This window comes from Corvus hawaiiensis, chromosome 9 (genome assembly GCF_020740725.1).
Source record: "Corvus hawaiiensis isolate bCorHaw1 chromosome 9, bCorHaw1.pri.cur, whole genome shotgun sequence".
Classification (NCBI taxonomy): domain Eukaryota; kingdom Metazoa; phylum Chordata; class Aves; order Passeriformes; family Corvidae; genus Corvus; species Corvus hawaiiensis.
Genome location: NC_063221.1, coordinates 31,211,337 through 31,231,094, shown reverse-complemented (window position 1 = coordinate 31,231,094; position 19,758 = coordinate 31,211,337). Strand labels below are relative to the sequence as shown.

The 19,758-nt window shown below is 43.1% G+C and overlaps 1 protein-coding gene across 4 annotated transcripts; it reads right to left on the bottom strand.

The window, feature by feature from the left end:
- Positions 1–1,748: 1,748 nt before the first annotated feature.
- Positions 1,749–19,539, bottom strand: ALG6 (ALG6 alpha-1,3-glucosyltransferase). 4 transcript variants are annotated; one of them, XM_048312303.1, is made up of 15 exons: positions 19,453–19,539; positions 17,466–17,574; positions 14,498–14,582; positions 12,620–12,709; positions 11,851–11,939; positions 10,087–10,169; positions 9,378–9,442; positions 7,354–7,539; positions 7,013–7,148; positions 4,963–5,048; positions 4,509–4,593; positions 3,392–3,462; positions 3,034–3,102; positions 2,392–2,590; positions 1,749–2,223 (listed from the first exon to the last, which is right to left on the bottom strand). In XM_048312303.1, exons 2-15 carry the CDS (start codon positions 17,545–17,547, stop codon positions 2,029–2,031), a joined length of 1,521 nt encoding a protein of 506 aa, XP_048168260.1. In that variant the 5' UTR covers positions 17,548–17,574; positions 19,453–19,539; the 3' UTR covers positions 1,749–2,028. The 4 variants fall into 4 exon arrangements, with proteins under 4 accessions (XP_048168260.1, XP_048168263.1, XP_048168261.1 ...); XM_048312306.1 differs by having other exon boundaries at positions 19,512–19,533; XM_048312304.1 differs by lacking the exon at positions 19,453–19,539 and adding an exon at positions 18,840–18,897.
- Between the last annotated feature and the right edge of the window lie 219 nt (positions 19,540–19,758).

Here is a 19,758-nt window from a genome sequence, read left to right as displayed (position 1 = left end):
TCAGTTGTTCTCATTTTTCCCCTTGGTGTCTCAGGCTTTCAGAGCTGGGGGTTGTTGTGGGTGTAAGGTGCCCCAGCCCTGGCTTTGTAGGCTGAGGATACCTGAACCAGGCAGAGTTTCTCTAACCTGGCTGTAACCTCTGGAGCTGGAAATTAAATAATTACTGATCTGAGTCTGGAACTGACTGTGCTGGTGTAAATTGAGCTGTTCTGGGCAGTCCTGGAAGAACAGCATCAAACGTGTACAGGAACCAACAGCGCAGGTGGTGATGGACAGCAGAGTCACAGCAGAGCTCACCCCAGGGCAGTTATAAACTGGGCAGTTTTAGGCAGTGGGAGTTTACACCGAGCTCCTGCTGCTCATGCCCCTCATCCACACCCAGCTATTGAGCACTCGCTGTGTCTCTGACCTCCTGCTGTAGCAGGCTTTGGCCTCTGAAGCAGCTGGGGCTGTTAAGAACCATTTCCAGTTCCACACAAGGTGGATCGGGTGACTCTCACTTTATCACCCCCCGAGGCCACCTCAAGGACAAAGGAAAGGGATACACTCAAAACTAATGTTTGGGTACGGGGGAAGGATGGGCCTGGGCTCTGCTGGACACGGCTGGGCTAATGAGACCCTGGGCTCCCTCTGCTTCCATCCACCTTCATGTTCCTGTTATGCAGCCCTTCCTCGGGCTGACAAGGTTCAGGCAGCCGTTCCTTGGGGGAAACACGGTGGTTTTGGGATTTCACAGCCTCTGGAGACAAAGATTCCTATTTTGTGTCCTGATACCCATCCGTGCCACTCAGCCTACACTTCCAGAAAGGCCATGCTGTGGGCAGAGCTCTTGCATGCCACAGTTAAGAGTCACCCACAGAAAATCCTAAATACTTGTGAAAAGGTGGAACTTCTGTTGTTTCATAGCAAACTTACAGTGCAGGGAAATTGAACTGTGCTCACCCCCAATATCATGCTGGTTCCTACTCCAGAGCCCCTTTTCCATTCTCTCTGAGCTGCCAGGGGGGCAGTGTTGGCTGGGGGTACATTTTCCACAACAAATAAGCCTGGAAAACCTGCACAAATCCACTGAGCTTGAGGGACTCCATTGCCAGGGCTCAGAAGTGGCCCAGCTGGAAGTTCCCAGAACAGCTGATTCACACACTGAGGCTGAGGGCAGTGACAGCCTGGAATGTGACAGGGGAAGCCTTTAAACAAGGGGTGGGGGGGGCTTTCTTATATTTATATATAGATACAGAAAAAAAGAATAGACTGACTCCTAATTAAACTATATGACCCTAAATTGCTTTATGATTTATTTTCTTCCTCCATGCTTTGTTATGTTTATAATTACTCAATCAATTTGTATTCTCTGAATTATTGGCTTTGGAGGCTGAGCTGTGCCCAGGGAGAAATTGCAGAGTTGAGTTCAGTTTACATCTGCAAATTGCTGTGCAATTTAATAAGGGGTTTGGGTATTTTCTTTTCAAACTGCACTGCAGCACCTCAGCTTTTATTGCAGTAGAACCAAAAGTTGTGGCTTTTCAGTCCTGTTAGAGAGCGAGCTGCAGCAGCTTTAGACATCAGAGCTGCCTGACCCCCAGCAAAGGGAGACAGTGACTGATGCCACAAACCAGGTTTGTGTCATGAAGCAGTTCAGCACCACAGCTTCAGTGCTGCCAGGCACGAGTTTCTACTTTCCCTGCACTTCCTTATGCTTTTTATGCTGGGAAAGGAGAAAACTTAATGCTACTTTTGCTAATACAGTATTTTAGCATTAATTCAAAATTTGGTCCTTTATTAGGCATTTTAGGTTTACAAATGGTAACAAAAGTGTGACACTTCCAGAGAAAACAAACCAAATCCCATTCCCAATGCTCTTCAAAATATTTCTCCTTTAGAACAGTCTTTGATTGTTTTGTGTTTAAATAAGCAAAAGGTGTTTCCTGGCTTTCCTGGGGTTCCAGCAGTTGTGTCCATCACACACAGGCTCCTCTGCAGTGCTGGCACCTCTCACTGAGCACACTCAGTCCTGGAGCTTCAGCTTCATTAACTCATTTTCTTCTGCCCTCTATTCTTGGAGTCCCAGAGCATCACAACGTTAAAATACACCAAGAACAGCAGGAAGTGCAGGCAGGAAACAACGGCCACGGCCACGGGGAATAAATCTGGGAGGCTCTGGGGAGGAGGCACTGCAGCACTCAGGACAGACAGGACTCCTATCAGGGACATGGACAGAAGGAACTGGAAGACAAGGAATGATGGAACACCTCAGACAGGTCAGCTGTCACTTCATTGCTTGGGTGCTCTGCACTGTTCCACACGGCACAAAGAAATGACAGCCCCCCTCCACGGGTACTTCAGCGCTGGGGAAAGCTGCAAGTAAGAGGTAAAGGAATAAAATTTGCTTACCAGGCTCCTGACAATCCTAGGAAAGGACTTAAACCAGGACACGTAACCCTTGAGGGAAAGGGAGAAGGCCTTGAGCTGCAGGTCCTCTGCTGAGGTCTTCTCCAGGATGGAGAAGGAGGCCAGGCACACGGCCAGGAACGCGGGCGTGGTCACGGCGTAGGCCAGGAGCAGCCCGTCCTTCAGCAGCAGGGGCAGCAGGCTGGGTGGCATCAGCCAGGGCCAGCAGCGTTCCAGGGGGGATTCAGAGAATGCAGAAAAGAGGGGAAAGCAGTAAATATATTTATCCTTGCTAGAACTAGGGAAGAACAGGGTTATCGTGGAATTGCAGACGGGTTTGGGTTGGAAGAGATCCTAAAGCCCATCCATTCCACCCCCTGCCATGGGCAGGGACACCTCCCACTGTCCCAGGCTGCTCCAAGCCCCAATGTCCAGCCTGGCCTTGGGCACTGCCAGGGATCCAGGGGCAGCCCCAGCTGCTCTGGGCACCCTGTGCCAGGGCCTGCTCACCCTCCCAGGGAACAATTCTTTCCCGATATCCCATCCATCCCTGCCCTCTGGCAGTGGGAAGCCGTTCCCTGTGTCCTGTCTGTCCATCCCTTGTCCAAAATCCCTCTCCAGCTCTGTTAATAGTTTCCGACTCACCTGAAAGTTGACACAAGTAGAAACCACGTGGCCATAAAGGGGATTTCATTTATGATTAAGCAGACTGGGCTGGGATGAAAAGAAGAAAAAGGGTTATCAAATATTCCCATATCCAACAGCACTCCCAGGTCCATGTAGGACATCCCCATGGAACAGCAGTGCTGGTGACTGTCCCCACAGCCACCACTGAAAGGACAGACCAGCCTGGCTGTACTTGCACACCTTCATTTACAAATTTACATTAGAAAAGCAAATGTGCAGGGTTGTTACAAGCTGATGTATTTCTAAGTGAAAACAGCATGCAGTAAGAAGATGAGGAAAAGATCAAAATATACCCACAGGAAAACAATTTACTTACACTGACACAAGAAGAATAGATTTTTCATGGACTTGAAAGGAGAACAGGAAAAATGACAAGGCACAGCTGACCTTAGGAGGGAGAGCAGAGATGTGTCAGTCCGTGTGACTGCAAAGCAAAGCCCTCTGTGGTGTCTGCTGGCACAGGCTCTGTGACAGGCAGCAGCTAAACGAGCTGAGTTTTCTAATTAACTGCTGCATTTCCTCCAGGGCAGCTCCTGGAACCACCCTCATGTACCAAAACCACCTTGTTTGAAAGTTTATCCAGAATTAGTCACAAAGTCCCTCAGGCAGAGCCTCCCTCTTGCTCAACTTCCCTGACAAGAGCATTCCCAGCAGAGAATCACAACATTCCCACACACAGGCACTGGCAAATCCCACTCATGGTAAGAATTACCCCCATTTTTGACACAAAATTTTGCTCCTCACTGTGACCAGCCAATATAAAAAGTAAACAAATTGTCTTTTCATTCCCCCACCAAACAAAAACAGGCTGTAAAACCAAGCAGTTCTTAGGATAGATATTAGTTTTAGGCAATGTTGTGATAAAATTAAAAAGAGAAATTAGTTTGTAACTCTGAAACTTAGGACCCAGCTCCCTATAATGTTGATTTCAAGGAGAACTGTTTTTGCATGGAAGTCATGGCAATGTGCTTCAATTCAATGATGTGACTAAGAGAAGGCAAACATTTTGGAAAATAGGATCATTATATTTTCAAACCACTAATGAGCTCACAATGTCCATTTGGGGACTTTTTAATTGAATTTTGCAGCCAGTGAAGGAAGAAAAACTGGCACTTTGGAAGCCAAACAAAAAGAGGAGAAATCCCAATTCTATCTGAGGTTTAAATGTGTGTGGCATCTTCTAAAGGCTCTTCAGAGGAAGGTAATAAAAATATGGGGTTAAATAAAGAAAACTGAACTTAAGGAACAAATGTGGGTTTAAAGGACAGGTCAGAGCCCTGGATTTGTGGGAGCAAAACCCTTTTTAACCAATTCCTTCAGCATTTCATGGCTCCCACCCTCTGTGCCCTGCACAACTGCTGTTGGCACTGCTGGTTGCACTCCAGTGCTTGTGGTGGATATCAAACAGGGAGCAGTGAAAAGCAAACACTCACCAAGGCAAATTTAAACCCTCGCAGGGAAGGCTGGACAGTGAGCTTGATACAGGCAGGGAGCAGGCTCAGGAATGTTACAGCAAAACTAAAGGATTGGGGAAGAAAAACAGATTTAATACGTGAGTGACTACAGCCATTAACACTTCACTCTGCAGAGCCAGACCCGAATTCTTCACTGAGTCAAGGAGCAGAACTGGGAGCCCTGACTTCTAAAAGCATTGAAAGATAGTTGAATTCTTTGATTTTGCAAATTTTAACTCAGTTTTAATCAAGCAACTGAAATCACTATATAAACAAGCATGGAATTTTTCAGTCATATATATTCCTAATATTTCTCCTTCATCACTTGGGAGAAATATACAGTATAGGAAAGAATGCAATTCGAGAAAATTTACTCCTCTTGGAAAAAACAGTGCAGATAAAAACTGCCTAAAGCACTCCAGTTATGTCTTACCTGAGTTTCAGCTGAGTTCGAGGGGATATTACATTCTTTATCTTTATAAGGACACTTAGACTGCACCAAATATTGGCTACTTTATCCTGGAAGGAAATAAAAAGGTAATCAGTGATAATTATATATAATTACACTCATGTCTGTGGGAACAATGGGGCTTGGGAGGTGAGGATTGTTGGGTTTCTACCATGAGAGTGCAAATAACACTTGCAAGTGTACATCACATTCTTAGACGTACTGGAGATGATTCTGCTCTTCAAAACCAGAAAGTTTCAAGAGACCCAATTAAAACATGCTCTAAAGTAAGTGAGAAATAGTTCTTCAGCACAAGAGACAATGACTTAACCCATGAGACCAGACATTTTGTGGAATTAAGGCTCTGACACTGTCCCTGAGTAAACCCTGGCACGTGTGAATCCTTTCTCACTCTGTGCTGTCATACCTGCCCGTGCCTGTGCTCGCTGCTCGCTAGCACTGACAGAGTTAACCTCCAATAAATCAAGAACTCTAAAGACATTAGCAGTTGTGCTAGGATCACTTTCAAAATTAAATTTGTAACTGCAGCTCTCCTGCTGGTGAAACTCATCCCCAGACAGCTGCTGGGGGCACAGCTGTGTAGACACAACCCCACGGAGGCGACTCCCACCAGCAACTGAGCCCCCTCCGTCCCTGCTGCCAGCGCCCGGAATCTGCCGGGGATTCCGGGGAACACAGCTCTGGCAGCACCAGCGACTCCTCCTCGCAGCCAGGCTGATTTTCCAGCCATCAGCAAGTGTTCCCGGGCTGCAAATGGGAGCTGTCACACCCTGGGCTGCAAATGGGAACTGCACAGAACCTGTCACACCCCAGGCCAAGTTACTGAGCGCTGCTTACGTGGACAAATTCTCATTTTATCTCCATCAGCATCCAGCAAGTCACTGCCCTGAGCAGCTCAGAAAATATTTGGGCTAATATTAGACTAAAATCCTCCAGCTCTTCTGGACTCATTGGTTATTGTCATTTACAGATTTTATTTTTAAACTTGGTACTGAATAAAAGGTGTGGTGAGCAAAATGATTCCTTTATAAATTCCAAATCATTCTCAAGGAAAAGGGTCATTGTTTTTTTTGGGGGGGTGTCTTTTCTGGAGGGGTTGTTTGGTGTTTGTTGGGGATTTTAAAACAAACTAGCAGAGAATACACTAAGAACACCTCCACTGCCTTTGGTACATCAGCATTAACTTTTGAAGAAATAAGTGCCAGCTGTGATATTATTTACATCTAAAGAAGATTAAAAGAATAATTAAGATTAATCAAACTACGTGAGAATTTGCTTTAATCCCTGTGGCAACCTGGAAATTCAAAGCTTCATTTTCTGGGTTAAGCTTGAAGTTGAGAATCTGGTGTAAAAAGTGTAATATTGACTCGTGCCCCAATTAAAACACCAACAACTCCCTGTGACTTGGGAGATGAGAACCCTTTATCCCAAATTCCTGTGGCACTGCCATTCGGTAAATGAGGAATTGAGGGACTGGATTAAGGGTCAGCACCTTCAGCATAGGCGTGTCCACAACCTGAGCAAAACCAAAAGCAGAAGTGGCCTAAAACTTTTGGAAAACACTGTGGAAACTGCACAGGGTGGGGAAAAAAGGAAGTTCTAGGCTGTATCTAAAACACCATTTAAAAATTATTTAAAAAAAATAATTAATCCCATTGAAAAGAGGGGAGCAGAACCCCAGAGGCTGAGGCTGTTGACTGTCAAGGTTATACATCTTCTGACACTGTCAATTACTATGGAATCTATTTCAATGGAAAAATGTATGGATTGAAGTATGGGTTTGATGATGGGATAAGTGTTGTCTACTGGTATAATATCCTGGAAGATGCCAGCTGAGCTGGGGTTAAACACTGGATTAAATAACTGGCAAGAAACGACTGCTGAAGAAGCCATCTCGAGTTACTCGCCCTGCGCCGTGTCTCCCCCATGAAATCCTAAAGGTCAGGCTGAAGGTTTCTCCAGGGATGTAAGAATACAGGACAGGGCAGTGGGTGGGAGAAGAAAACATGCATGCCTCAAACAAGCCTCTGTCAATGGGAAAGAGTCTTCTGAGTACTTGCATGATTTGTTCCACGTCGGTGCCGAACGGGAGCCAGCAGGCAGCGAAGGACAACAGCACTGTCCCTGCCAGTTTAGCCAACAGCACCAGCCTGCAACAGGACAGCACATCACCAGAGAAATCCAGGAATGCTGGACAGAAGTCAAGAGCAATCCTCACTGTGCAGCACAGGAACACGTTACACCAGGTATCTCGCACACAATGAACTCAGGAGGGCCCACATGCACACAAGGACAATCCCATTCCCCACGCCAGGCTGATTCCTGAGGAAGATAAAACACTTTAAAGCCACTTACCCCTTTCCTTTCAGTCCCTTCTTGAAGCACTTTCCAAGTAAATAGCAAAAAAAGGGCAGGGAATGGTAAAGCTCCATTTGCTTATAATTTAAGGCCAAGCAAAACGCCACAGAGCCCAGGAGGTCCCAGTCACGGGACAAACAAAGGACAGCCCACAAGGCCAAGCCAAGGCTCACTGAGTTGTATATGGTTTTTTATGTCAAGGACAAGATACACGTCTCACTTCTGGAAGGCAGCAATTAATGCCCTGAGGGGAAGCAGAAATAGCTTATAAAATGAGTTTTGCCAAGTTAGTTTTAAGGACACACTGCCAGTTGCGACTCTGTTGCCCCCACAGATAAAAAATTTTACTTCCATTGAAAGTGTAATTTCTGTATTTCCAAGGTTTGATTCAGAGCTTGCCCAGACAAAACCGAGGGCAAATTCTGTGTGTGTTAATTACACGTGTAATGTCTATTCAGCCAACCCAGCTTTTGGTGGCAGTGACAGTTCTCTGCAACAACCAACACTTTCTTCTTGGCGTTTACATGGTTAAAGATAAAGCTCTCACAGGCTTCCCCTTCCAGCTCCCACAAGATATGTGCAGAATATTCAAATATGTCAGTGTTTAAATTATGTATAATTTAGTTCAAGGACTTCTGAGGGGTTTGTGATTCTCTTACACTCACAAGGCACCCTCATCCATGACCAGTTCCCTGAGCTGCTAATTCTGCTCAAACAATGAGTAATAGTTGCTAAAAACAAGGTTACTGCCTTGTGACTTTGAAAAGAGCTTCCCAGGCTCAGGAGATTTAGAAGAGACTAAGCTACACTTACTATTAAATTGCAACAAAGTATTAGCTTTGGGGTTTATTTGTTTTTTGAAAAACTTAGATAAACCAGTAAGACACAGAATCCCAGAATGGTTTAAATTGGAAGGGACCCTAAAGCCCATCCAGTCCCACCCCCTGCCATGGGCAGGGACACCTTCCACCATCCCAGGCTGCTCCAACCTGGCCTTGGACACTTCCCGGCATCCAGGGGCAGCCCCAGCTGCTCTGGGCACCCTGTGCCAGGGCCTGCCCACCCTCACAGGGAGGAATTTCTCCCTAATATCCAATCCAAACCCATCCTCTGGCAGTGGAAAGCCACTCCCTCCTGTCCTGTCACTCCATCCCCTTGCATTTCTTGTATTGTCAGAAATGTCACAATATTTTGTTTTCCCTCTGTCAGCCTAAGTAGCTGTGACAACACATCCAGACTGCCCACGGAGCTCTCGGCCCACTCACATTTCCCACTCCACATCACCAGGTACATTTGACACCTCATTGATTTCACATCAGCAAACTCACACTGAGAGGCCCTGATCTTGCAAAGGTGCAGCAGCTCAGGGTAAACAAATCTCTGCATTGCTGGAGCTGCTCAGATGGCGTTGGTCACATCAGAGTGGCAGGGCTGGCACAGAAATCTGCAGTAAATCCCTGCCTCCACAGCAGCTGCTACACCTCCACCACCCCAGCACGGGGTGAGCTGACAGCACTGGCCTGTTTGTGTACAAAACCAGAACAAAACCAGAATTGTTACTAACACAGACCCACCTGAGAAGGTGTCCACCACCAATGTGGACCAGTCAGCCCTGAACTCACCTCCCTGAGCTGTGAAGCCGAGGCAGAAGGGGAGGTTTTATAGAGCTGAACATTTCACACAGCTCCACCTGACACTGCTCTGCCATCCCAAGAAGATCTAAGGGGATTCCCTCTGCACACACAAATCACAGGAGCACAACCCATCACTCTCCTTACTGTCACAGCACCAGTGATGCTGTCTGCAGGGAAGTGACTGACAGGGAGATGAGCTGGAGGCATGGGAAGAATGATATTCATGTTCGGATTGATTTGTGCCAATATCAATAATTTTTATCTCCAATATGTTTCAGACTTACAGCTTCCTTTGATATCTCTGTTTGGGGTGGGCAGAACCCTATCAAGTGCTAAGGAACAGTGATTCCATAAACAGAAATTCATTTCCATGCAGAACAAGGATACTGGAAGTGCCCATGGTCAATAAGGATGAGGCCTGGATAAAGCAGGATGCAGAGAGCACTGGAAACCTGGAAAAAAAGGATGAAAAAAGAGAGAGGAAAAAGAATTAGTCCCAAACTAGGCATTGGACAGAGGAACTTCTCCAGGACAAAATGTGTCCCTCCATGATGCATCCTGTATGCAGCAATCTTATTCTCCACAAGTAATCATCTGTCAGTAAGATTTTGAAGAAATAAAAAAGGATAAAGATTTGCCATAAATGAGAAAATATTGAATATTGCCCGCCCTTTACAATAGCTCAAAGATCACCCACACCTATCTTAAACCACTCCAAAAATCAGACTTATTATTCCAAAGTCTACTGTAAGGAGTGTTCAAGACAAAGCAGTTCCCACATCTCCTCCTGCCACACCACAAATTATTTTTTTACTATTCAAGTAATAAATTCAAGGAAAAACATCATTCAGAAGTTCATGGCTACTAAACTTAAGAGCATCTTGTTATTGAAAGCATTAAAATAATTGCTATGAGATAAAATAATGGCTTTTTGAATCTTTTTAAGTGAAAAGCCTATAATATGAGCTATAGTGATTGTCATCAGTTTTACATGGGAGCCATCAGGGCATTCTAGGTGTTAATTAACTTAGGGTTACATTTCTACCCTGTTCTAACAGTGTTTTCTTTGTTTAATTTACACACACCAGGTACTTGCCTTTTTTTTTGCAGATGTTTCTTTCAAGGAAAAACAATATAAAATAACTGCAGGGATATAAACCAGCAAATCAGCAACAAACACTGAAAAATAAAGATTAATTTTCCATTAGAATCCTCCCACAAGGAGGAGACAAAGAAAAAACACAGGCAAATAAACATCAAAATATCAGAAATAAACTGGGCAGTTCTACTTCAAAGGACAAAAAGAAACAGGTCTACAGAATTTGATCTTGTTAATGTTTCTAAGGCTCACTTCTGATGTCCCAAAGCTGCTGCTTCCACGTGTTCAGCTGTCCTGGCTCCTGGCACAGCCTCAGTCACACTGTAGTTCCTCACATGCCAAAAGCAGGGCAGGCATTCGGGAATGCCCCAAAGAAATCAGCCCTGACTGGACCCAGGTTGTGGGATAGGACAGAGAAGGCTGGGGGCACAATAAAGCAACTCCAGATGATCCCAATCTCTGTGTGAATTACCAGTGATGGGGATAAAGACACTGAAAGCAGGGATTTGGCTCTGATCACCTGCCTACAGCAAGGATTTGTAAGAGAGGGAACAAGAAAACAGAGCCAGCAGGTTCCCCTGCCCAGGGTATGTTCAGCAGGTGAATTCTTCTTGAGTGTTGTCTTAAAAACTCAAGAAAATACTCAGATTATTTCTACAAACCACTTTCAGCAAATGTGCAGTGGTTCCAAGAGGGAAAGGATATGTTTAAATATTTCAGTTATCCAGGGATAAATTGTTTTGTCAGCTTAAGCCACAACTAAACAAATATACCCAAGGTGTTAGCAAAACAAATACACTGATGCTTAAAATAAAGCTGCCATTGACCACCCTGAATTATTTTAATGCATTCTTCTAATGGCTCCTGTTAAAAAGTGTTTATCAGCTCTCCAGATCCATCAGTGTTGTGTCAAGTGACTTGATTTCAAAATTAATAAAGACCATTTCAAGGATAATTAAATTCTAGTGATTTTTATTTTTTTTTCAATTCAATCAATTACCAGAGAGCAGACTGAGAGGTTTGTGAAGTACAGAAAAGCTATTGATGAATAACAAATTCTGCTGTTGCAATCAGAAAGCATTTTGTGTTAGAAAAAGCAAAAGACATTTTAAATGAAAGAAACAGTAACATGAAACAAGAGTTCATTGGCCACATTCTTTGCTGTCCTACTGCTACAGCTACCAAATTATGGTACAAATCTTTTTCTGCATTTGTTTGCAGTTCAAAACAATCAAATGGTATAAGACAAATTTAGAATACAAGCAGTAAAATAAATTATTACTTTGTTGCTCACAGTAATAATATCAAATATCTCTGCCTTTGAGCTCCTAATGAAGATCTCTGACACCTCCAGAGGTTGTTAAGTCAGTAAATGCCAGGCTACATGTGAAATAATATTACAATAAAAACCAAGTGAAGCTAAAAATAAAAAGAGTCTTTGTCAGAATGGAAGGGAAAACAAGAATATTATTTTCAAAATTAAAAAATGGGTCTATGCTACAAAGAGTAGCTGTGTTTTAGAGTTTTTAATTAATTAATTGGATTGAAAACTTGTTTCTATATTTTATATTTGTCAGCTTCACAAATGATGGCAGAAGAGGAAATAATGCAGGAATTTGGCTCAGAAACGGACCTGCAAAGCCACCCAATTAAAAAACTGAGAATAAACCAGTAAAGACAGAGAAGCTGCATATTAAACATGCTGAATTAGTAAGCAAGACAAATGTGCAGGATGATCCCAAGGAAGTATAATCTTCCTACCTGTTGTACGCATAAATAACTTATGGGGCTGACTCTCATAGCCCCGAGATGTGTGCAGAGCAACCCAATCAGGATTTATTAACTTTGCACTGTAAAACAAAGTACAGACACATCAAAATGCAGACAGTTCTCATTTCCCTTTACACTCCTTGCAGCAATAAAGATGACATGCACAGGAGCAGATTCCAAGAATTAAGATGAACGAGAAGAAATATTTCAGAGAGCAATAGTGATCAATGAAAGCTTTTCCTCACCACTAGATCAGTTTACACTATAGACTGTTTCACAATTGAAAAAAAATAACGTTTGGAAACAGTAAAAATGGAATACAATATTTATTAGGACAAGATAACCACCTCCAGTCTGGTTCCAGGGACTTTAAAAAAAAACAATTGTAAATACCTTTCATGCTTAAGTATTAAATATAAACCATTTACAGTTCACATAGATGCCCCACATAGCTGTGCCTGTGCACTTTAACCTACATTCTTATTCCATAAGTCTCATTCCAACAGCAGCAAAGCCCTTGTGGAAAAAGTATTCCAATAACAGAATTCTATTTACATGATATCCACTCATCAAATGTCACTTGGGCTCTGCACACACAACAGCTTTCCCAGGCAATGCCCCCTTTTCCTACAGCACTTTTCCCTGGGCATCACAGATCCAGCAGTGGCTTCCAGGGAAAGCTGAATATCCAAGTCACATCTAAATTTACAGAGCTGGCAGAAAGAAAAATGTAACACGGGATTGAAAACACTGAACTTACATGTAAGCACACACAAAACTGTGATAGGCAGTGAGAGGTGGGTAATCAAGGCCCCAGTACAGCAGGTTGTTATCACTTGTATTGAAGTACCTAGAAAAAAATAAAATTCAATTTAAAGACTACATTTCCAGCTTGGTTTTGGCCCAAGGAAAAGGCTGAATATTAAATGTATTCCAAATCCAAAACAGAAGGTGGCAACTTCTTTATCCGCTTATTTTTACTTCATATTAAATAAGTCTCAAGCAACAAAATAACAGTAAAAGTGATTCAGAGTTCACACATTTGTGGTTGCAAAAAAAAGCTGCTAAAGCTCACTTCAGTGGAGAGGGAAACTCCTGGTTCTACCTCCAAACCCAGGTGGAGCACGTGAAAGGAAAGAAAAGGATTTTCCCGTTTGTGATTATGTTGTGCCAGGATTTCTGTGGCAGCAGTTAAAACAAAGTCACCTCTCCCAAATGACAACAGAGGGGTTTGTGCAAGGAAAAGTTCCAACAGTGAGGACCAGCCCCTTTCCATCTCCCAGTGAAACACTGACTGGCTGCTCCCACTGCCACAGGGCAGGCTCTTGGCTTTTCCACTTCCTCACCTCAAATGCAGCCAATTTTTGACATTTATTATAGTAAATGATATTTCTTGAATTCTTTATGAGCTGCCTGAAGTGTCTTCTGAACTGATGATAAATCATATTTCTTTGAGTTGCATCTCTGCTTCTTATCCTACAATTCAAGATTGCTCCTGCCAAGGCAGTGCAGATTCCTCATGCAGAATGTCACAGTTTGCAACTTTCAGGGAACTTGCCAGTTTTGGGAGTTTATTTTTTTCATTTTACCTTCCATAAACTCATAGTTTCAATAAGAAAAGAAAAACAATCCTTATATATTCAGTAATTTTTAGTAAGGAAGCTTTCAGAGTTTTAATTAGCAGAGAATAAGAAGGGATGTTCTTAAAGTAGCCTTTAGCAAATAATGTCAAGACTGTAAAGAATAATATAAACCAGAAATATTTAAATTCTAGAATGCAATCCCTTGCATGTCAGCCAAGATGTGCTATTCCAAACACCCAAGACTGAATAGGACATTGCTGTATTAGAGAATCAATTTCCAAAGCAGATCCAACTCAAAAAACCCCTTCAATTATAAATAAAATATTATATAAATTATAAAACCAGAAAGCAAATACAAGCCCAAGGTGCCCACGTGGCAGCTAAACTCAGCCTGCAACAGTGTCTGATCTGGCCCCTGGGAATGCCTGGGAATATTGGCTGCTATAACTCCTAATTTTAAGGAGATATAGTTCAGAGTAACAGAGTGGATCAAAGCTGCCAACTCCATTACTGTGTAACACCGCTCGTCCCACCTCTGGCACAGTCAGGGTTTGGATATCCCAGAAAAAAGAGAACAAAAATGATAATATAGGAACTACAGGATGGTCTGAGGTCACTACACAGAGCCATCCGCAGAGTTCAGGTGTATTTACAGAACACAAGTGAATTAATTCTCTATTTTGTCAGATTAGTCTGTTCCCCAACAGACAGCCAGGGAAGTTACACCACACACAACACCTCTGTCCTTGCTGGAAGATGACCTGGAATTCCAATATATTCCAATTTGAGTTGTAGCACATATATGGACTACATTTTTACTGTTTCGTGCCAGCTCTAAGGAATATTAGCAATAATGTAAAAAGAAATAAAACATTTAGAATAATTTTCCTTCTGCTTTAAGTGATCTGTACAAATGAAGCTCCAAACCTTTACATTTAGATTCCAGGCACCCACCCATCTAAAAATCTCATGGATCATGGGTGTGAACAATGGGCTCAGAGGTGTAAAATACAGCCAGGATTTCCTTCCATTCTCCCTTTGTAAGCACAACCTACCACTGCCTGATGGGTAAGTTGTAGGTGATTTCTTGCCAGTGCCTCTGAGCCTCGTAGTCTCCATACATGGGTGGTTTTCCTGCCCCTAAAAGGAGAAGACACAGCATTTAGAAAATTACTAAAAATTGTTTGACAGAGATTGCTTTCCTCCAGTTATATACTGCATATTAACATATTACCAATTTTATTCTCCATGCCTCTATATTGAGAGCAAACAGAGACCTCATCATGCAGTCTAACAGAGGGAAAAAAAAAAGTTATGTGTTCTTTTGGCTTCCTGGAGATTTCTGCAATAAGCATTTATCAAGATACTCTGCTGTGAAGAACTCCTTCCTCATCTGACAAAAAAAATCATTTCCAAGTGCAGATGAAAAATGTGGTACTTTCCCTGAACTAGGAAAATGCACATAATGGACATGTTACAGTGATTTTGTGGGAACTGCTGCACTCCCTTGGTATGTGGTAATTGTCAATATTCTCACTTGTGTTTCAGCCATGTCATGGTACCTTACTATCAATATCATTATAATACTATTATTTGCCCTTTTCATGGAAAAGCAAAGCTTTATCAATTCAAATATTTCAGATGTCAAATACTCCCCTCGATGTAAGACTAACTCTGATAATGGCAGCATGCTGAGCATCTTCCCAGATGTTTATTTACTTCTATTAACCTGATCACTGAGAACAGCAACTGGACTGATTGTGCTCCCAGTGAAATATTGACATGAGCCAGACAGAGATATAAGAGGGTCTTTAAAATATAGGAAAGCCATCTCTAGTTTTTCCCATGATCTATGTTTGTGGGAATCCCACAAGCCCAGGAACGTGCAATTTATTCCCAGAAAGTGGAAAGGAGCTCTTATCTCTGCTAATTTCTTCCTGGGTGGTAGAGAGAGCACATTATCTCCACTCTGTGACACATTCAGCCTCAAGTTTCCCAAGTAAGTGAGGTCACTGGAACACTGGAGTTTTATCAGTGTCAATTCTGTAGCTATAAATCCAGTGGAACAAAGAATCTGCCACCTGATTATTGAAATACAAAATAGATGTTAGCCAAATTTTAGAGTGTGTGTTTGTGTGTCTATCAATTTCTCAATCCCTAGGAGAAAAAAGGAATGAAAAAAAATTAATTGTCTTCAGAATGATCAAAAGAGATTTTAATCCAAAGGTTTGATGATAAAAAGCCAAATACAGACTGATCAGTTAGTATGACAATGCAGATTTAGCTTCCATCTACAGCAAGCATCAGATATACAGGCAAACTGAGTTAAAAATTAATAAAAATGGAATATTTTATTTTAGAAGGGTCACAAATACCTTAAAAGTAGAGATCTTATTCAGTTTTATTGTTAACCTGGAAGCAGGCTTTTTAAGGGTTTGAAGCTTCCTTCCAACACCTGTATTTAGCCGGAGTTTGGCAGTGCACTAAAAAAATTATGCATTAAACTATGAAACCAAATTTTTCCTCAATAATTCTCCAAGACTAGGTCATCACTAATGGTAACCTTTCAAAACCAGGTATGAGCTGCCTGCTTTTTCATTTAATTCCAGAGGCAGATCCAAAAGCAAGCTGGATGGCAAGGAACAGGGTGGGAATGAGACTGAGATCCAAGACCGTACAGTAAATGAGGGTGGAATTAAAAGTTCATCACGTCTGCGTGAAGTCAAAAAGAAGAATAATAATCCAAATGGATTTATGTGTTTGACAGCTCTAACATTGGGGTTTGTCTTTTTACAGCTAGCCAATGCTTGAAGTTAAGCTTTAATAATTTGCTGGACTGGATCAGATTCAGCTTTTCCTATTCCAAAAGCAGTTATATGAGCACTGTGGAGGAAATAAGATTTAAAACTTGTTATTTTAGCTCAGGCTTTATTTTAGACTCTCTTCCACAATCTTGATTGGTTTGAAATTAAATCAACTTACAAAAATCTAGTTAGCAACGGAATTCTAAATAAATCCTCTTGCAGTGCAAGAGAAATTCAGTGTATGCCTAAAGACAGGGTGTTTCATGCCTAGAGATGGGTAAAACCCTCAGTTACCTACAGATCTCTCAGAAATGGCATTTTGAGAAAGCAAACTCAAAACAATTGGGAATGCAGTTCAGCTTCAAGCAAATTCTTCAAGTAAATGAAACCCAGAATTCCCAGTTTAAAATCACCAGAATACTCCTGAGCAGCTCCAGCTACTCGGGGGATGAGGGTCCCCATTGCCTCAAAAAAACAGAGTAGAATTTAACTGAGGTTCTGATTCCTTGGGCTGATGAGGACTGAAAGTAATGGCTCATTTTTTATCTTTTTTTAAATTTGCAGAGGCCAAGCCTTGTGCAAGCTTATTCCAAGTGTAGGAATGGAACTGGGAGGCTTGGAAAGGAACTTGCTAATTCTTTGCAAGCCTTCTGACACAGGGAGGAGAAAAACTCATCCATTAACAGAATGTAGCTCTGGCTCCTGCTGTAAACAAGTTTAAGGAGGTACACCTACAAGCAGAGTAATTGTTCACTCCTTGTCACCTCTACACTGTCTTCATTAGCACTAGGATTAGCTAAATATAAGTTAAGGTTATGTCTGCTACAGAATTTAAAGCATAATATTAAAAAAATGTACGATTAGACTGCAATATTCTGCAAATAAAGGCACAGGGGAAAACAGCCAGATAGTCAACCTAAAATATAACTGACCATCCCCAGCATCACCCAAAAAAAAAAGTTAAGGTGGTTTTTTTCAGTGTTTTGCTCCAAACAGTCATGTTAATCATTGCACACTTCAAAAAATAAGAAAAAGGAATCCTGGGTGAAATCAAGAGGAACTAAAAGATAACAACAGTTGAAATAACACATTGCTTCCTATTTATGATTTTATATAAATAAAAGCAAAAAATTAAGCAACAAATAACATTTCTTTTCATTTATCACCAGCCCCATAATCCCCCTCCCTGAGGCTGCTGCAGCCTGTGCAGGTGCCTTACCTGAGTAGGACCCCAGGGACACAGCCCAGCGCACGGTGAGTGCCAGCAACACCGTGATTGTCATCAGGCTCCACTTCTCCATGGCTGTGCTTTGGGACACACCAGGGACCTGCAAACACACCAGGAACACTGCTACAGCCCCATCCAGGCTTCTGTCCCTCAGGCGTTCCTGCTATGCAATTCCTACACTAATAACTCACTGTATTATTAACAAGCACAGGGGTTTAAAAAGTGAGTAAATGTCCCAGCACCAAGTTATGCCACTTGTTTCCTCAGTTAAACAAAACAGAAGTTATTTAGAAGTTAGTTAGTGTCAGGAGACATTCCCCATCCTTCTGCCCCAAAAAAGCAGCAGATGTCCCACCAAGCTTATTTCACCACACTAAGGATCCACTACAAGTAAGAAATATTGCCAAATCTGTCAAATTGAAGGCCACATGCATCAAACTCAGAAATCGAGAAACAGGAAAATTATTATGTTGCTCTATGCAAAAAAAAAAAAAAAAAAAAAAAAAAAAAAAAAAATTAAAAACCAAACCGCTAACTATAGAATATGCAAACTTTGATCCAAAGAATCAAAAATATTTCAGTCTGAACTAGGAAAAAAGTGAGGAAGAAACTACTCCAGTCTTAAAGGGTACAACTGTCACAGACTTTCCTCAAAGAAAAGGCAATATTGAATTCAAGTGACTTTAATACGCTTGTAACTGACCAAAAATAAAAATCCCACCCAACAGAAGCACCAAGCTGCAGTTTTAGCAACATACAAGCAACACCTAAGGCATGTTTAGGTTATTCTACTCCAGTTCCACCCGTATTTATTTACTATTCACACAAAGGTATGATCCAACACCACCGCCAAGGGGAAAAAAGAAGTTAATTAATATCATAAATCTGTGGCAGCAGATCTCCATCTATAGGTAGAAAGGTGAACACTGATATTTGCATGTTTTCACCTGTGCCTGAGTCACAGGGGAGCCACTTTTATCCAAATAAAAGATACATCTGTCCTTCTTTTCTATCTTGCCACAACATTAATTAATTATACCTTCTTAATTATTACATTACACCAGCCTCACCTACAGACTCCCCCACCTCGTTTACTTCTGCCATTCCCTACGTTTGGAATAACAGTTGTTTTCTGGGATATTGAGTCTCTTTCTCAGCTCTCACAAGTGCCTCTTAAAATATTCTTTCCTACTTGTTTTTCACCTTTAATAACTATCCCATACTACCTATAACAAAAAGCCATGCTTTCATGAGATTAGAAAGCACAGAACTCTTAATTCTTGGTATCGTGTGGGGAACAATGTTAGACAAGGAATAATTTTTAGGGGATGATAAAGCTGGTTTGGTCAATCCCAAACTTTTCACCTTCTGCCTCTGGACGTGCAACACCTGATGGTCTCTCAAGATCCCACCTGTAAGCAGGAGGTGAAAATCACAGCTAAAAAAACTCCAAAAAAACCACTATCCTTCCACACTGCCTACGATGAAGATTCAAATAAGTAACATCAATACAAACCACCCACTCCTGGCCCAGGGAGACTGACAGAACTCAGCCATAGATGCACGGCCCTGAATATAACTGAGATGTCAGCACACATTTCAGCAGCTGAAAAACGCACACACTGAACGAAGAATTTAATTTGTTGCAGCAATACCTGTCTATAACTCTACTGTTCCTCTAATCCCTGTCAGGAGATGCCTTTATTCCTCGTATCACCCCCCACTCGCAATACCTCGCTCACCCGGCTGCTCTGCCCCGGCCTCCTCAGAGCCCCCAGGACGGGCTGGCGCTGCGGGGCTCACACCGGGGCCGAGCTGCGAGCCCAGCCGGGCTGCCCCCGGCCACCAGCGGACCCTGCTGCCCCTCAGCCCGCTCTCCCTCAGCCTCCTCGGCCCCCTCAGTCTCCTCAGCCCGCTCTCCCTCAGCTCCCTCACCCCTCAGAGTCCTCAGCCCCCACAGCCCGCTAGCAGCCCTCACCTCCCTCAGCCGCTCGGCCCCGCTGCCGCCCTCAGCCCGTCCCGCCCGCGGGCTCTCACCGGGCTCGGGCCGGCGCGCGCGCTTCCGCCTGCGCGGCGCCTTCCGGGCGGGCTCTGCGCGTGCGCGGGGCGGGAGCCGGGAGCGCCTCAGGGACGCTCCGCCATGGATGGGGCCGGGAGGGGAGAGCTGCGGTCTGCTCCGGGAGAGGGGAGCGCTCCGGAGGGACCTCAGAGCCCCGTGCAGGGCCTAAAGGGGCTCCGGGAGAGATGGAGAGGGACTGGGGACAAGTGACAGGAGAAGGGGGAA

Bases quoted from the DNA above. Each gene is read 5' to 3' on its own strand.
- ALG6 (XM_048312303.1), bottom strand. From the start codon at position 17,547: ATGGAGAAGTGGAGCCTGATGACAATCACGGTGTTGCTGGCACTCACC. The intron at 10,170-11,850 runs GTAGGAAGATTA...TTTATTTTTCAG, and splicing joins GTTATTTATGCGTACAACAG to TGTTTGTTGCTGATTTGCTG. The intron at 3,103-3,391 runs GTAAGTAAATTG...TTTTCATCCCAG, and splicing joins TCTATTCTTCTTGTGTCAGT to CCCAGTCTGCTTAATCATAA.